At 38.7% G+C, this 19,090-nt stretch overlaps 1 protein-coding gene across 1 annotated transcript; it reads right to left on the reverse strand.

The window, feature by feature from the left end:
• Window positions 1-507: 507 nt before the first annotated feature.
• On the reverse strand, window positions 508-15,959 carry TACC3 (transforming, acidic coiled-coil containing protein 3). Its single transcript, XM_009878445.1, has 15 exons — window positions 15,780-15,959; window positions 15,491-15,636; window positions 12,071-13,156; window positions 10,830-10,929; window positions 10,180-10,372; window positions 9,115-9,161; window positions 8,111-8,244; window positions 7,912-8,020; window positions 7,058-7,210; window positions 5,032-5,108; window positions 4,898-4,941; window positions 3,730-3,890; window positions 2,267-2,373; window positions 1,938-2,058; window positions 508-673 (listed from the first exon to the last, which is right to left on the reverse strand). Exons 1-15 carry the CDS (start codon window positions 15,957-15,959, stop codon window positions 608-610), a joined length of 2,724 nt encoding a protein of 907 aa, XP_009876747.1. The 3' UTR covers window positions 508-607.
• Window positions 15,960-19,090: the final 3,131 nt, after the last annotated feature.

The following is a 19,090-nucleotide window of genomic DNA, read 5'->3' on the forward strand; positions in this document are numbered from 1 at the left end:
TCCCAAGGCTTTCCCATTACAGGCAAGCGGCAGAGAGTTCTCAACTGGTGACTGGAAAGTCAATAGCATCAGACAAATGACATTAAGAAAACCCCATAGAGTAGTAAGGAATCTGTCCTTCTATTTGCTACTCTGCTTATCTTGTCTGCAAAAACAGAGTAACTCCAGCTGATCTTCTGAAAAAAAAAAGTTTTTTTTCACATCACTAAATACTTTATAACATTCGTGACAAGTTTTATTACAATCTGTAACTCTGGAATGTTCAGAGACAACAAGTACAGAATAGAGATATGGCTCATACTGATGCTGGCCAGCAAAGTCAGGTCATGAATACAGAACCTGGGTGTCCTTACACAGGAAAAGGACTGAGGATGAGACAATTAAAAGTTTTTCCTTTCAGCAAACTGAAAATGTAATGCAAGACATTGCTACCTACTGGAAGTGGCAACTGCACTAAAAGTTTGACATTTCCTATAAAAGATACAGTCAATCATACACAAGACAAGTGCAAATCAAGAGTTTTATTTTTTCACAACATAAAGAAATGAGTGAACACACAGGACAGGAACTCAGGGAGACTAAATATATTTACAAGACAATTAAGCTATCAAATTTTTTCCATCTTCAAGATCAAGTCATCACAGATTTTCGTTAGTTCATCATTTTCTTTAGTCTGTTGAAGACAGGGGAAAAAAAATAGTGAGTTTCAGCTATCACCTAAGCAATGTTACATCCACATGGTGAGCCAAGTCACAAGTCATATGTTTGCCAACACATGGAACAGAAAGCCAATGTACATGCTAGTGACTCATGCACGTTTAGTCTAAAGGACAGTCTACTTTGTGGAAGGTTACATGACAGCCTGAAGATTCTCGGGAAGTGAGCAAGAACCCACTACACTGTCTCTGCTGCTTCCACAGACATCATAATATGTGGAGACCAACTGATCTAGGGAAGTAAGACTTTTCAGACTCAGTGTATTTGTCAGATACCCTGAATTTCAAGATAGTGACTGTTTAGATTTCAGTCTTCACAAGACAGACAACTCCATAACATGACGCTTTGATACTTTTACCGAGATGTGGCAATAACTTCCAGTTTTTCTAATACCTTACATGGTCTAACCATTTTAACAAGAATTCTTTACATAAAAGGTTACTGTACTTATAAACAGGAACAAAAACAGCTTTGTATTCAATGGCTTGTCTCAAGTCTCCAGTCACAGGCCTACTGTTTCCTGAGCTACACAAGCTTTAGACGTAAGTCCAAAGATTAACATAAATACAAGGCTTTTCTCCAACAACAATGTGCCAGTATTGTCTGGTTTTGAGTCTTCAACGCTGGCAAAGATATGACCATGATGCAGTAAAATTAATAGTGTGAATTTCCAGTAATACAACTTCTAATCCTCAAAAAGCTTTTTCCTTTGAATGGTTCTATCAAAGGAAACAGTTTTGTAAAGGCAAATCAAAGACCATACTTGTGCAATACAAAACAATATCAAACACAAGGACTAATGGCCTGAACAATATTGAGAGTTCAGTAAACACAAAAAAGTCTGTATTGGTGCCATTAATTTGTTTATGAACAAGCTGAATATGACAATTATTCAAGAGTCATTCCCAGATTCTGCTCTGGGACAAATTTTTGATCATCACCTCCTTCAGCACCTCCTGACACACTAGCCTGGATTGAACACTTCTGTGGTCCACCTATGAGAATAAACATTTTGCTCTAAAAAAAAAAATCTAACCATAGAGATGAGCCTTGACATCAAAGATTTGTACCTTAAGTTTCAATGTCCATTTCCCAAAGCCTATCAGGACAGCAGCCATCAAAACCAGCAGAGCTAGCACAGATATTTCTAGCACTGGTACAAGGTAGTTGCTGCCTTAGTCTAAGGCTTGAAGAGACTCACCTGAGGCATTTTGACTAACCTTTTGTTCAAGGCTCCTCTCTAAAGACTGGATCCTCATTTGTTCTTTGCGGAGACTGGCTTGTAGTGCTGCAGTCTCTGATTTCGCTTTGCTTCGTACCTGGGCAATTTCTTCATTTGCTCTGAAATAGAGGCAAGATGGTATTTACATCCCCTTCAGACAGCACAGCAAAGCTATGCTTAATCCAAAGTACAAGCATCTCATGTGGTTCTAATCACCAAACTAAAATTTTTGAAGCCACGTTTTGATATTAATGAACCACACTTGGCAGCAGTTGTGAAAACTATGTATTTCACTCCCAGTACCTGGCTTCTTGAAATGGTACTTACTGATGCAGCTTTTCTTCAGCATGTGCTTTTAGTGCACGGTATCTCTGCTCCTCTTTTTTAATTCTAGCCAGGTATTCTTCAGCACATTTTTTCAGAGCTTCTTCATTCTGTCCCAAAACCAAGAAGCTTAGTTAGCTTTTTATGTGCTAGTAGATGGAAGAATCTCTCCACTTCACAAAGTCTGACTGCACCAAAGCAGCAGTATTTGTTCATCAGACTAACAGGAATGACTGTGAAGTCCAACAGACCTGTAGATAGACTAAAGTCCTCTCTTTCAATTCTCTTAAAGATTTATTCACCCTATTTTCCTCCCAATATACTGTTTATTTAAGTAGCAAACCTTAAAAAGGAATGGTCATTGAAATTAAAGTCACTAATTAGCCGTGTGTTTTGGTTTTATTTGTTTGGCTTTTTTGGCTTTTTTTAAGCTAACTTTGCAACTGTCTTCAGAGTAGCTAGAAAACTAACCACTTCAGAGAATCCATGGAAAGATTTAGGCTTCGGACTATGACTGTAAATGAATCCAACATCACCAGCAAGAAAGTTACTTTAGTAGACATAGAAACTATGACACTGTATTCTATGAGCTATTATATCAAGTTGGAACTGTTTGTAACAAGTGCTAAGAATCTCTGCTAATTCCAGCTCTTGAATTTAGCAATTGTGTTCTCAAGTGATGCTTTAATTCTGTTCTATGGAAAGTGCTTCTAAATTTAGGGTGAAGAGATTGAAGGGACACAAAATGAAGATGTGTTTACTAACACGAGATGTGTTAAGTAAAGCAGAAACCTAAGCTGGAACACAAACATCATGCCTGTTTCTCAAATCTAGACTACCATAAAACTTGCAAATAGGCCAGGTGAGTAAAAAAGGGACATTACAGATAACTGAGGGGAAAAATCTGAAGGCACATTTTTCTTAAACACCAACTGAATCAATTTTTATGTATTTCATGCAATAAGAAAACATATTTTATGTTCCTCGTTAACTTCATTTCTCCAATCTTTGAGGAAGCTACAGAATTAAGGCCTGACTTGAACAAGTTTGGTTTAAGATGAAGAACACCCAATAAACTATGGCAATTTGGACTTGAAATAGCAAATCCTCTTCAGCATCCATTCAACAAGACATAAAGAAAACAAGCTGCCCTTATGCAGCAGTTGGTACCTGAGAATCTGTTTCTACAATTACCAGAAGAATGATACACATTCAGCAAGAAACAGCTCATTCTTCTGTTTGGGGGGGGAAAAAAAAAAAAGGCTTCTAACAGAGATCATTAACATACTTTAAGCCAGCCATTAGATGTCAAGTAATTTTTTTTTAAATCTTTAAACAACTTCACACCTGGTTGTACAGGTAGTGTCTATCCTAGCTAGTTAATGGCTGCTCTAGAAATTTGTCATTTCCTCTCCACTAAGTCTCGTTTGTCTTGGAAGAATATCATTTGCACTACAGCATCTTACTTTGCGGTAACCCTCTAGCACTTCTTTTTGTTTTTCAAATCGTTTGAAGAGTTCAGAGAAAGATTTCTCCATAGAGTTCAGATCTGAAATCACTTGTTGCTTCTCTTCCACCATCCTCTGCATTTCTTTCTTTGAAAATTCCTTCTGCTTCTGGGCATCCTCTAAAGAAAGTGGAGTTAACAGAGTTACAACAGTTACTGCACTAGCTTAAAAATAGTTCCACACTATGAACATACAGCCCTCACACCTTCAATTCTTCCTCTCAAGTAAAAAAGGGGTTTCATAATGCAACCTCTCCTGTGAAAGAAGATCATTACCTCTGCTTTTAAGGAAGGAGTCACATTCTCTTTATTTGCTACAAAATACTTCACAGCAACCCCAAGGCCATTAAAGATTGATTATAAGGCACCTGCCCAAAGTATTGTTTCTCCTTCAATACAGTCAAAATACCATAACAGGAGTCTTAAATGTTGTGATAGAAGCAAGGAATCCAAAAATACTTGTTTTCATTAAGTATAAATAATAGCTGGAAGATCTAGAGAAGACTGGGATAACAAGCCAGACTAGCACAGCAAGGCCAAATTTTTGTTAGCACACCTGAGCCATGTTTCCCATAGGTTTAAAGAAGCACAGAAGTTGACATAAAATTCAGTCTCCATAAAGAACTCTATTTAAGCAAGGCCCGGATTTGGTTATTCAGATTTGAACTAGAGGAATGTACCTATACAACAAGAGATTCATTGAATGTCTTCGTAGCTTTGAAGCCACAAACTTGACTAAAGCAAAGGCCAGATCTGTCCAGTGAGAACTCCTATTGACATCTTATCACTTAAATGAGGTCAGATAATAAACAGTTAAACACTAGGCACAGACAAGTAGATCTGGCAGTTTTAATAAACCAACAGCTCACACTCTACTGGAGAATAAGTAGTCAGATGTGTTCCTGCCTGATTCAGGAATTCACCATTACCTACCAAGTGATATCATGCCTGTAGCAATATGCATAGAAATGCTACTCTATCTACCTTGTCTAGAACCTTACATTCACCCTGGAAGCACCTGAACTATTCACGCCATCAGGAGCGAAAGAGCACAAACTTCAGCTAGTAACCTTAGGCGAAGCATGCCCCACTCTCCAAGCCATTCAAAGTGTAAACACGGAACTTACCCATCATTTGTGTTATTGTTCCTTCAAACTCAGCAACAATTTTTCTAAAAAAAATATGGAAGAAATGTTGAAAATAAGTTATAAAAAGCAGCTGGAGTAAACAAGTAGATATAAAAATCAGGACATATTCATACCCCATTTCCTTGTACTCCATGTGAAGCTTATCATACTTCTTTTTCCATTCCTGAGTCTCCAACTGTTTCTCTTGAACCTTTGAGGGGAAAAAGTAAACCTTTAATTTCTTGCACAGAAGTACAAGATACTCTGAACAGTCTGAATGGCAGCTTACGTATACTTATAAACTCAATAGGGAGAAAAATAATTTCTAACTGCTTAACAGAATGAAAATTGTTTCATTAAAAACTTCAGTCAAATAAGGTGTAGATTAGTATGTAGACTTCACATATATTATTCTCACTCAGTGTTATCAATATTACAAGATTGTAATTCAGACTGCAAGATCAGAGCCAACTCAGCCAACCTTGCAGCTACTCTTACTCATCATGGAAGTAGATCATAATTTCTTGGCCAGTTTTTCTTGGCCAGTTTTTCCTTTTGCCTGCCTTGTAAATAAAGCCACACAGATCTGCTAATCTTATCACAGGAAAGAGCAAATACCACAAGGCTATTCTGGTCCAGATCAAATTATTGTTTCGAGTCATTTATATTGACCTCTCAGTCCTCCTCCTGCCGCGTTTCCAAATTTAAAGACACCTCAGGTCACATAAGAGTAACTCATACCTATTTCACATCAGCTGAATTAAAGCAGAGCTCACAGTAACAGTATTGAGCGCAGCCATTCTTTGCTAAAAGTTTTGTGCAAACTCCATAAACTTAACCTTGGTCTGAGGTTTTCTATGAAGAACCATAACACTGATGGTTGACTGCAGTGTAGGAGACCTTCAATAACAGAGGCTCAAAACACACAAAACCACCTGGAATTTTAAACAATAGGTTGGAGCCCATGATTACTGCTCAGAGATGCAGTATCAATACATCAATACACTGATTTTCCATATTTTAGAATACACTCAATGTATTATAATATTTCAGATGACAGGAAGCAGGACACAAGTGAAAAGAAGATTGTATCCAAATATAAAGAATTAACAATTCTAAAGAATTAACAAGGCTAGAAAAAAAAGAAATTAGAAAAGCAAAAATGCGTAAAGATGGAAATTAATTAGAAATTTTCATTTGCCAATTCAGAAATGGTTCAGAAAAAAGCACGCTTTCAAAGTACTGTATTTGCCCAGAAGGAAAACAGATGTGGTTTTTTCCTTTCCTCGCAGTTATTTTACACACACAAAAAAAAGTAGTCTTAAAATTTAGTCCACCTTCCTTTCAAGGTAAAAAAAAAAAATGCTTGGAATTACTATATTAAGTGACATACAGCTGAAGTCATCTAGTCACACCTGTCTTACTACAATTATGTTAGCATGTTTAAAATAGCTCTTTAAAACAAGGAATCAGAACACCAATTTTAATATATTACAAGCTCTGCCCCCTGTTATTATAGAAATTCTTCATTCTAGATCAATGCACTAATATTGTCCCTTGTCAAAGCTGCACTTGTTTTCCTGTACCAGATCATGTGCTGGGTACAAGCATTGTCCTAAATGACAGAAAGCAAAAGTTACTTTCAGAGAAGCTAGTAACTTTGTACTCTAAAGAGAAAGAATAACTTAAGCAGCAAAAAATCATGTCATCTTTGTTTGATGTCCTTAGTGCCACTGTCTGCAGTACAGCTCGTCAGAAATTTTGAACGCTCCATTTTCTTCTGAAGTCATTTTTCATGTGACACCATTAAGCTTTAATAACATTTACACAATTATTCCTCTTATGTTTAGTATTTCTAAGGTTACATAACACAGAAGCCATAATGAATCAAGTACTCAAATTTTTGGTTCTAGCGGATACACAACTCTTTGCATCAGTAGATAGTGAGGTTCAAAAGCAATTTCTCCAGTGAGCTACAGAATATGCTTGAAATATCCCTGACTACGTCGTCCCTCCTCCATTAATGTTTCTCTTCTCCAGAGTGAGCTCCAGATCTCATTTTTATTCTATTAGGTGGACATATTGCTGTGCCTCCCCATTTCACAAAAACCAAACAAACTAAAATCACTGCACTTAATTGCTTTGGAAGGGTCACCATACCTCTCTCTTAACCAGCTCAACAGCTGCATCCATGTCTTTTTGGCTATATTTTAGCACATCTACAATAGCATCCACTGCAGCGCTTGTGGAAGGAGCAAGAGAGAGTGGAGGAACATCACTAGTCAGAGAGTCTGGAATTAATGGTTCAGTAACCTGCGAGAGGTAAAAAAAAAGTGAGTTTCAACAGATTCCTACTTTCATGCTATTGATTTGCTTTATGCCAGTCATTTGATGTAAGTCAGCATATTTTACTTAAACACCCAAAATACCTCCAATAAAGTTGTTACCATAGCTTTCTTAGTTCATAGATACCTTTTAGAACTGTGTAGTTATTCATAAGGAGTAACAGAAGCTACCCACCAATTGCAGCTATCAGAAACAAAGCAGATGACACCATACTGTTCCCCACCAGTAAAAAAGGCACCATTTCAGGATGAACTGCTGTGTGCAGATCTGTTCATAAAAGGCTGTTCAAGCTATAAACCCTGGACTAGAGAGCATCAAGTTTAATCAAAGTGCTTTTCATCACAGTGCAATTAAAATTCTGTGGCTTCAGCTACACGAAAAAAACACTGCTTGATTAAAGCATTCTTAAAAACAGCTCAAATTCTTCTAGACTATATGCAATGCCACCAGTTTCACACACACAGGAAAAGATTTTTAGTACTTAAGAAAATGAAGTCCATCAAAGAGTTCAACTCTGATATAAATGTCTGCTTTTTAAGATACGTTTAAATAAACATGAAGTGTTCTGCAATCCTTAGGATATGTGCATAATTCTTAAGCCCAGAACCTAGACCACCCATTTCCCAAAATAACAACATAAAACCTGGTACTATTAAAGATACCCTTACAGAAGTTGTAAATGTTCCCAGAAGATCTAGTCCTTTCGGTTTCTCTTCGTTTTGAAGGCTCACTGTAGGCTTTTCAGCTTCCTCAAGCAATTTACTCAGATCGACAGGCCTGAAAATGAGCAAACAGACACCATCACATTCAAGCACTGCTTTTCCTTGTAAAGTTCCACATTACACCCTAGACCAAATCAATACATACCCACACTGCAGTGGAGCAGTCATGACGTTCATAGCTGTTTCAATAGTACCAGAAATGGGTTTTCTCGGACTGTCTCTCAACAGAGGGTCAAACTTCAAATACAGTGACTGCTTTCTCAAGGCAGACTCTTTGAACTGAGGGGAAAAAAGGCATAAACTGGCAGATATGCTGCTTCATAGCATAACACACAAGTTACACACACACACACAAATAATCCTCGGGAGAGAGGGTGAGCCTGTTCTTCAGTGGCCAGAGCATTGTTCTCAGGAGAAAAATTATGTAAGAGAACTCAGTGCCCACATGCTTAAATCCTTATGTAAGATCAAGTGAACTCAATCTGCTCACAGATAGAACCAAAAGGGCAAACATTTATGAACTATTCAAAACCAGAGGACACTGAAAGGGAAAGACAGTTATTGTAAGCTCAACGAGCAGTGCACGCCATTCTCTGCCTTTGCTCATACAACAAGGACAATCAGCATGATCAAAACCCAATTTCAATTCAGTGTATTCACAATACATTCAGAGCCACTCCTACACCCTGGACCAAAGCAGGAGAAAGAGTAACTGAGCTAAACTGCTTAAAATACAACACACCCAACTTAGAGACAGATTTCCTGAAACTACTCATAAAACAAAAAGTGCTTAAAAAAAAAATTTCCAAACAATGATCCTGCATTTTCAAAGCATTATGTTCTTGCAGTTTTGGCAACCAGAGACATGAAACATCATCCACCACAGTTCACTATTAAAGAAAAATAGCACCTTTGCAAACTGAAAGCACAAGACCTCCAGTTCTTAGCAGAATTGCTTATAGACAGTTTCTTCCACCTCTACCCCCTGTCCAGCCTTGTTAACACAATTCCTTTGGAATAGAACTTTTTTCCCTATGTGCAAGGTCAAAGCAGAGTTTTCATTAAAACATTTAAGGCTCAACAGTTTCATTTTCATTTCCTCTCCTCTCTGCCAGGGATGCAAACGAAACATTTCAATGTCATACTTACTGATGAAGTCCCAAACTGTTCCAGATAGTCTATGCCCATTTCTAGAACTGGAAAAGAAAATGATACAATGAAGACATACTGTTGTCGCATTGTCTTTCAGTAAAGCAGTCACAGACAGAAACAAAAAGGTATGTGTATAAAGCAAATAAATCTTAATCTCATGTTGCAAGCTCTAGTTTTTCATTTGTTAAAAAGGTATCTCTATCCAGACCTGAAAAAATAAAAAGTAGAAAACAGGCAAAGATTTCCAAATTAAACAACTTACAGCTTCCATTTGCTCACAAATACCTGTAAAAATACATGGAATTTAACACAGCTGAAGAACTTCTGTTGTCCCAACTTCTGTTGGCAAGCACACTCAGATATTCTATTCTTTATACAATAGCCCACTAAAAAAAAAAAAGAGATTGGCAATCTCACTGTTAAAACTAGCACACAGCTCAGATTTGAACGATGAAGTTACAGCCATTTCTCAATACACCGATTTTTCAAATATTAAAATAAGTGACAGACTGCACTGCAGGCAAGTCATCTGCTCATCCTTCCAGACAGTGCTCTTACAAGAAATAACCCTTCCAGGTGGTTAAGTCAGAGCTATGTAGGAAGCTTTCAAGAGTGACAGGCAAGTGGAGAGAGACCATCCATACTGCAATACAAAATCAGCACTCAAGTAGTGCTGAGGCTTGCAGTAATCTCTAGGAGTCAAATAGAGGCAATAGCACAGCTCCAGTGCTCTCCAGTAAGAATGTCTTTAGTACCAAAAGTGATTTCAAAGGAGCATTTTTTCAGCACAGAAAGCTGCCACTGAAACTCAAAGAGATTGTTTCTTTACTAGCCTAAACGTCATCCTTCCAGGAAGCTAAAGGCCAACAGCCAGCTGTTTGAATTTAGCTTAATCCAGAGAAAGTTAGAAATAATTGCTAGTCACCACAGGTTTTACAGTCTTTTCAGAAGAGCAAGATAAGACAAAAATTAGAATCAATACCAAAACCGAAGTAGAAAAGTACACACAGAGAGGTTATGGTAACGATATATTTCCAGTCTATTCTAAAGAAATGCCCTTACCTTCTGATGATGGTCTGAAGAGCTCTTCAGGTTCAGTGCTAGCTGTCTGCTCATCTGCTGTTACTTCAGTTCTGTGGGAACTAGGTTTAATTTCTTCAGCAGACACTGACTTTTTTCCACTGTCAGCAGAAACTAAATTATCTTGAGAGGGGACATTAGCTGGAGACATTTTAGATGGGCTCATTTGCTTCTCCTGATGAGAAAAAAAAAAAAATCACAATCCTTTTTATTGTTAAAATAATGACTTAAATGCAATGAAAATGACAATAATGATCAAATTGGTTTGTCATAAAGTAGCTGGGCAGCCAGGATAATAAACCAAGAGTTCACAGGCATGGAAACTAACCTACCAACACTGAGTACAGCTCATATTATACAGGAGACACTTTAGAGTCCACACCCTTATGGTTGTCCTTATATGTGACTGCTGATCAAAAAAGATACTAAATAGCAAGGTACGAATTTGGCTGTCTCTGATGTCACCTTCAAAAGACAAGTCTGTGCAGCTGACATTCATTCTCAAGCTGATGAAGATGCATAAATCCACTAATTCTTAGTCAAAGTATCAAACATAAGTTTGTCAAAGTTAAGTCCAAGAACTTTTTCATGGAACAACTTAGTAAGAACTAGCTATCCTTCCTATACATTACCATGGCTATTTCTTCTGGAAGTTCAGATTTTGCTTGAACTTCTAGCTTGTCTTCTTGAGTTCTTAGGTTGTCTTCTACCACACTCTGTTTGTTGACTTCCCTAAAGCAAGAAAAAAGTAAAATCAAAGTTCAAGTCTCACAGTTTTGAATTCTATTTACCAGATATATTGAATCACTGAACAAAGTAAGCTTTTTTCAGGGTTTCTACTGCCACAGTACAGGAAGCTTTAGGAGGGTGTGGATGTAAATTCACTGTCTTGCCTGGTGCCAACTTAAGTGATAGCACTGCTTCTGACAGAGTGAGAGCTTTCTATTTGGGAAGCAGAAAGTCACAGCAGTATCATCTATTCCTATTAATTTCACATTGTTCTCTTTCCATTTGTTAAACTGATTTTTTTTTAATTAAAGATAGGCTTTTTGTTTGAGACCAGAATTACAAGCAGCCTGCTACTCTGTCTGAAGTAGTGCAGTGACTATCAGTGTAAAGCACAGAACTTCTCTAACGAAGTCCAATACTTTAGTTGCTGCTGACAGCACAAACTTAACTTTTCACCTTGATCACCAGTAGCTGATCATGTTACACAAAGAGCATGAGAGTCAATATTTCTGTCAAATGAACATCTTGTGCCCGTCTAACTCTGGTAAGCACTTGGTTGTCTGTAGTAAAGCTGACATTAACAGTTAGATTTCCTAGGGAAAGCAACACATTATCTCCCATTCTCCAAGTTTTATGCGGTGCCAAAAAAGGGCAACTTTAATTACAGGCCTTTTTATTGGAGATAACATTCTGATACCAAGGACACACAAGAAAGCAACAGCACCTCAGAGTTCAGCCAGGACAATAAGAACAGAATTGCCTAGGCCCTTCACGTGCTGCACAATATGCAGCCCTGCCGCCTACTCACCTGTTTCTGAAGGATAGCAGCAGTCACCTGACTTTCCATAATTTAATCTTTGGAGAGTGAGGAAAGAGCCACTCGACCAAGGTACTAATGCTCTTTCCATATAAGCCCATCCCCTCCCATCCTTCAAAAAAGAATGCTTTTTACCTGGAGCTAGCCATCTCAACATGGTTTCCCCAGTGACATCTTGCCACTGAAATGCATGTGTTACAACGTGCAACAGACTCAGCCAGCCTTAGAGGGAGGAAGCCAAGGAGGCAGGAATCAACTAGAGATACCATCTGTCTTTTCCTCACATGACTTTAATGTTCTTCTACATTCAGCTACAGATTTACTTACAGATTTTTGGGTTCTCTTTTCTCAAGAGCTTCACAGGTACTTGGTCTGTTATCCTGCTCCGCTGGAAGAGGCTCCCTTCTTGACAAGGTACTATCCTGCTCCTCTTGCAGGTGAGCTTTCCGAGTGCTAGGTTTCGAGCACTTGGGTGAGCTGGAAATTTTAGAGCCTCCTCCAAAAGGATTAAAGTTTGGATCATCAAGTTTGTCCCAGTCAAACTTGTACGATGCTTTGGGAACAGGGATTTCATCTTCCACATTACTTTTATTCTGCATTTCAGTATTCTCTGCTTTTGTTTTGGGAATAGGAATTTTTTTGGAAGGTGGCTTAATTCCAGGTCTTTTACCTAGTTTCTTAGGAGGTGGCTTTCTAGCAGTAGTATTATCAAAGTCAAATTCCAGTTTTACTGGTCCAGCCTTGGTGACACCAGGCTTTTCTGCAAGGTCCCCTTTGGAGATAACCAGCTCTTCTGCAGGCTTTGACTCTTCTGTAGAGGCGTTTTTTTCTGCCACTGAAACATTCTGAAGCGTCAATTCCTCAGTTTGAGAAGAATTAGCTACACCAGAACTACCGGGACCTAAGTCACCAGACAACTGTACAGGTGCTTCCACTAATCCCACCGAATTACCAGTTTGGCTCACATCTGTGGAAGCAGACTTCACATCCTGCACAGAGTCACTGATTGCTTTCTTAGGGGACAGTTGGGATTTGTCTGACTCCAGCTCCCTCGATACAGATTCTCCTCCAGATGGAAGAGTCTTCTCTTCACTTGAGCACTCTGTACTTGTTGTGGTTGCAAAAGGAGCTGTATCATCCAGCACAACAGAATCATTACTTTTTTCAGAAGTTTTCTCAAGACTGCTAGACACTCTTACAGGAGACTTCTGCAGATGACCAGGAGAATGCTGCAACTGCGCTGAACTTTGAAAAGGATTGATGTCATTTAAGTTATCAAAATCAAGGTTGTAGGAACCTCGACTCTTCACTGGCATCTCATCATCTGGGTAAGCAGCCGTGCTGACCTTCTCTGGCATTTGTGTAGTTACCACTGTATTGTTTGCTTCAGCTTCAGTATTTTGTTGACATGTGCTGCATTCACCAAAAAAAAAAAATCACATATGTTATAGTTATATTTTAGACATCATTTGAAATCATCATTATAAAGACGTTTATACCAGTAGCTTTGCATGCTCAGAGTAATTTTATTTTGACGTTACGGCAGCTGACAGCAAGAGTATCATAACAGCAAGAATTCAGTAGCCACCTAAACAGTCAGAAGTATGAACTCTGGGACACATGAGGGAGATCAATTCTAGAACTTAATCAGTATTCTGATCTATACAGCTATGTCACCTTATGCCAGCCATCACTGGAGACTGCTCTACTCACTACAGCATATGGACACTTTTTAGGAGTTACAAGTCAAACACAGGCACAACTAGTAGTACATCTTCATGTAGATTCCTTTATGAGTCATGACAGACAAGTCTAGGACCAAACCGAGTCATGATTCAGGTTTTCCCATTTTAGTCATTACTTTGTCTGGGTCATTCCAGGAAATTTTTTGCCTGAAAGTATACACCAGCATTCTGTCTATGAGGGCCTATATACCAAAACAGATCCTGGACTTTAAGCACCCTAAACTCTGTACAAAATTAAATCTGAAAAGAAAAGTTGTATACAAGAAAATACTTCTCGCGGAAGAGAAAGGTTGGCTTCACTAGCAGAAGAAACAGGTTAACAAGTTTGTGCACTCACTACTGCTGAGTATCCTTCACAGTTATCGTTCTCCACATTATTTCCCCAAACTCTACTCAAATTTTGAGAACAAGCCTCAGACTACAGAGAGTTAAGTCATTACTTCCTGAAACAGGATTTCCTCCCATTGTTTTGTCCCTTCGTAAAGTTATTATTTCTACGTGCCAACTGTATCTGTTGTGGAAGAGAACACGATCAAAAGCCACCCACTAAAAATACCACTTTGATAAACCCGAAAGCAAAGAGATAAGAGCTCAGGAAGTCCTTCTCACCCGGTTTGAGTGCCTCTTCCCTGCAACAGTTCAGCCCCAGGCTGGTTGAACTGCTCAGGCCCCTCCCATTCTTCCTCAGTGTTTAACCTAATAAATGCCAGCCAAGAGCTGAAACACCTGCTTGAAGCTTGAATTACTTTAGGCTAATGAAAAGCAACACCCAGTCCTTCAACTTGTTTCCTACAAACAAATCCTTAAATTTTAAAAGTAGAAAGGACACATTACAGTAAAAGTAATGTCTTGACACATAATTATGCCCTAATAAAAATCAATTTGGTGCTAACCCTTTTAACTCTTGCAAACAATAAACATACTAAATCTTCATTTATTCATATCAGCAATAAGTTGGGGGCATAAATGCAACCAAGTAATTTAATTGTGGTGTCGAGCTCAGAAGTACTTTTCTAAACCAGAGTATAAACTCAAGTTAACAGTTGAAGCAAATCTATACATTTAAATAACATGGAAAACAGAGAAAGCTGTGAATTCTTCAAAAACCAAGAATAGGTATCAAATGAAAGTTTCAGGCAATTAAAAACAAGCAAAAAGATATATTGCCTTGCAGAAGACAAAGCTAAGGTCTGATATTTCTTGCCACTGGGAATTACAGATGTCAGGTGTTCATACAAGTTTAAAAAAGAGGGTAAAAAAAAAGTAACAAAAATAAGCATTGAGGCCTATTAAATAACATTGTATTATTATATCATTATAATATTTCTCTAGAGGAGAGTTGCTAAACCTCCAACTGCAGCACTGCAGGCTTTATGCTCTTCTCTAGACTGCAACCATAAGCCACTTTGAGATGCAGGCTGCTAAACTAAAGGCAAGAAAAACTTCTTCCCACTTGACACTGATGTTATATTTACTCTGTGCTGCTAGATTTTCTTTAATCTTAACACTCATTGACTCAAGCTGTCAATTTAAATTAACTCTTTAGGAGACGTATCCCAAGAAAAATCTAAAGATATAAAACTCTACATAAGATACAAGAAAATTTACAGCTTAGCTTTAAGAATTAGCCCAAGAAGAGCTGTAGTCTCACATGAAAACCTTACTGCCTGAAATAATTTTATATTCTCTGCCTAATGTGTCTCTTATCTCAAATTATTTGTCCATATCGTAAGTCATCTCTATGAAATCAGTTATTGAGTAGTTAGAAATGGAGTCTAGTATTCAATATTACAACCACGATAACTGTCACTACTTTTAAGAAAATTTTATTGTTGAAAAAGAGTTCATGTTACAAAGTCATCAAGTTTGACCCTTTTGTGCAGCTTGCATCCTGTTATGAATACAAGATTACTTTTTTAACTATGTAGGCTTATAATAGGGAAAAATTAACTTGAGTATGTCCCATATTGCTAATACTACTAGTAGTGAATACATTACTTACTCAACATTGACAGATACAGATAAAAGATCATCTGCCCAGGCTTCACTGCAATCATCAAGCGTGAAAGTCGTCTCAAGTTTGTCAGTCATGGTAGGACTCAAGATTTTTCGAGTTTGAGGATCTCTTAGAGGAGTCTGAAAGGTTACCTTTAAGAAAAGGGCAGGGGGTGAGAGGAAAAAGGAAGAACATGAACACCACAGTATTTTCAAGTTCCAAATAGCATATGCATTCAGAAGCAGAGATCACAGAAGGCAAAAGAATACAATTGATAAAAAAAGCAAATGTTTACCTTCATAGCTTTTGCCACACTTTTTGGTGGCAAGTTTTCTTTCTGTGACAGACGTAGAATGGAAGGTCTCCCTGTAGGTTCCGGTGGTGCGAAATAAAAGCTACAGTCTTCCGCTGTTAGATCATCGTTAATGTTTCCTCCGTTTTCTCCATTTTCTGCATTTAAAATCTGCAGACTCATTCTAGAACATCAACACATACAACATCATGAATGAGAGGGTGTGGTCACCCAGATGCACTTACAGATAATCGAAGCAGTTGGAAGCCTGGCACCAGCCAGCAAAGATTAAAAACTTCTTTCAAAGCTGTTAAAATACTGAAAACCCTCATATGAAAAGGTATCTCTCAGAAGACTCTGAGAGCATCTAAATTCAGCACTGCACACCCCCTGTGCTATTGTTAGGGGTCTGAGAAGGGAATTGTTGGTATTAATCTTTCCACAGTTAACATTGCAACCTTATTAATTAAGCTGCCCATCCATTAAAGGGAGCTCTGTCATTTGCAAGTTTCTTCATTCCCAGACCTTAAAGCCAGTAAGTGATGTTCAGTCGCATCTCCTGTAATAAGGCATCTAACTAAGCAAAATTACATCTTTTGCAAGGGGCCAGTGACAATCATTTATCTATTTTATTGGCATGGTCTCATTACTACGTTGTACATCAAACAGCAAAACCAAATTATTTTTTTTTTGTTAGTTACAGTGTGTTCAGACCAGAGCCCTGAGTAAAGTTATTTAGCTTTTTCCTGCACTGTCTGAGCACATGCTGCTTTTGTAAGACACATGGTATTTAAGAATCCTTTGCAACATAAACATTATTGGTATGCAAATCTGAAAAACTGTAATTAAAAAATATTTCTTAGATGCTGTTCTTACAATGGACGTTCACAAGTTTTAGGCTAATCTAATCTTACTAGTATTTCAAGTGTGAAGGACTTGAAACTAATGCTTGCATTGCAGCTAAAATTAAGGATGAAAATAAGTTAGAAATAGAGGAGGAGCATGTTTCAATTCTGCCATGCAAGCCAGCACGATATAGGTATTTGAACTCTGTCTACCTTTTATTTCTATTAGAGCCTCTGCTGGTCTTAAAAAATTAACACTAATACTCAGTGATGCTACTACTGTTTCTTTAAAACAGAAACAAACCAAAAAAGAACAAAAGTACCAGAGTAGAGTTAGTTATCTGTCAAACCACTAACAAAGCAATTTCTTCAATAAGAACTGATGTGTTGTCTTGTGGCACCTATGCCCGATAACCAGTATCATGAAGTGGAGGAGATGCTGGCGTTCTGCAACAACCCTAAGTGATCTCAAATGCCTGAGATCTGACCAGCTAAACCTTAGCTTGTTTTTCCATCTTCCATCGTGCAGTCAAGATTAATCCAGCAAAATCAACTGAGGAAGACTCCAAATGATCATTGTCATAAAGAGGGAACAAGAACACTCTCACTGAAAATATGACTTCAAATTTTTCAATCTCATTGCCCTTATGTATTTAAATTTCTGTATTTAGGCCTCCATACACATTCTCCCACTCTCACATTAATCCTTATGGGAAAGTTCAGCTTATACTCTCCACCGAACTCAGCTGCTTTGTCTGCAAGCCCGACAACAGCACTTTTAATCAGCAATGGAATGCAAACAATGGCTGCAGAAGCAATAGAAAACAAAGCCTCCCTGTATTAGCTGTTTCTCCATTCCTTCTTTGTTCTTCATCATATTCATACTTCAGCCCAAGTTATTTTATAAATAAAATATTTTTACATTAACTACTTGTAGAATTTGATGTGAACTTCACTGTTGTCCTTCATTCCAAAATAAAACTGAGACAACACATCAAGTGAATCTTTATAAACTTAAGTTGTTTACTTATTACTTTAGAACTAAGCTAGAACAGTAAAAAGTTCTTAACACCTTCTAAAACGAACTCCATAAGCAGGGGAGGCTCATTCAGAAGCTTTTTTGGCTTTGTCATTGAGCTACATGTATGTCATTGCTAAACCATACTCAGACCATTAAAATACCCAGTAAATAGACACAATATAACATACACCACATTTGCCCAGCATCCTGGACAGTACTAAGTCATTAAAATTAAAACAGCATTTATTTAAAATATTTGCAGCCAAGACTTCATCTAAATTGTATTTCACAAGTTCATTAGTTAGTAGCTGTGATAAATTAAAAGGGGAAGGGAGGTTTTATCAAAGACATTTTTGTTTAAAGCGGTCAGTGTCCAAAATATGCAAGTAACGCACAAGGCACCAAGTCTTCCTCAGTTTAGTCAAAGTTCACAAAAATAAAACCAATTCTAGTTGTAGAAGAGTATTTAACCAAGCACAAGCAGCAGTCTGTCATTCTGCATTTGAGAACAAACATAAATTCAATGACATCAGATAATTAAACCTCAGGGACCTGTCATTCATAAATTGAGGGCTTCATGGCAAGTACCTGTTGTTTAATGATCGCTGGGGCACAGCATCTAAAACACTAATGTGTTCTCAAACGCCTAAAGAAAAAAAAAAAGCCGTTGAACATCCAGGGCAAAGGTGGGATTTTTCTACTCAATTATTCTCCTGAACTACTCCAGCAGCTAAGAGGTAGAGCACTTGCTCCTGGAGTAACTCGGTATGTGAACATTTCCGTGCGAACAGACACAGCGCTCACTGCCGGGCATTTTTCTAGCGCCAACATCTCGATTCAGAACACACACACACTCCTCTGGTCAACCAACGGCCCTCCTCTGCCTACAGAAGTCACCCGACTCTCTACAGACCATGTGAGGAAGGGGAACTCGCAGCAGTTTTAGCCACAGAACCCAGCAGCTGCGGACCCCAGCCCAGGCGGCCTCCTTAGCCCCCGGAGCCGGCACTCGGGCCCACAGCTTCTTGCAGGGCAACAAAAGATGGCCTCAGCCTTCGGCGGCGGAGCCAGAGGCAGCCGTGGGGGGCTCTGCCAAGCCGGGAACGGGAAAGGAGGAGCCCCAAGGCCGGGAAAGGCTTCGCAGGCTCTCCGGGACACCGAGGCTGACAGAACCTCCCTCAGCCCCATAAGGCTCCCTCGGAAGGCACAGAGGTGTCCCTACGATCCTCCTGAGCCCCACCCCCATCACTCCCAACTCCTCTCTCACCCACCAAATCAACCTCAAGCTCCCCCTTTCACCCCCAAAGTTCCCGCCTGGTCCTGAACTCACAAAAAAACCCCAAACCCACAGAGCCCTCAACAGGAGCTCCTTCCAGCACTCCCAAAGTCACAGAGCGGGTCCCCAGGCCTCTGTGTGTTTCCCCTGACCTCCCCCCCGCCAAACTCCC

The sequence above is a fragment of the Apaloderma vittatum genome, unplaced genomic scaffold (assembly GCF_000703405.1).
Source record: "Apaloderma vittatum isolate BGI_N311 unplaced genomic scaffold, ASM70340v1 scaffold9341, whole genome shotgun sequence".
NCBI classification, from domain to species: Eukaryota; Metazoa; Chordata; class Aves; order Trogoniformes; family Trogonidae; genus Apaloderma; species Apaloderma vittatum.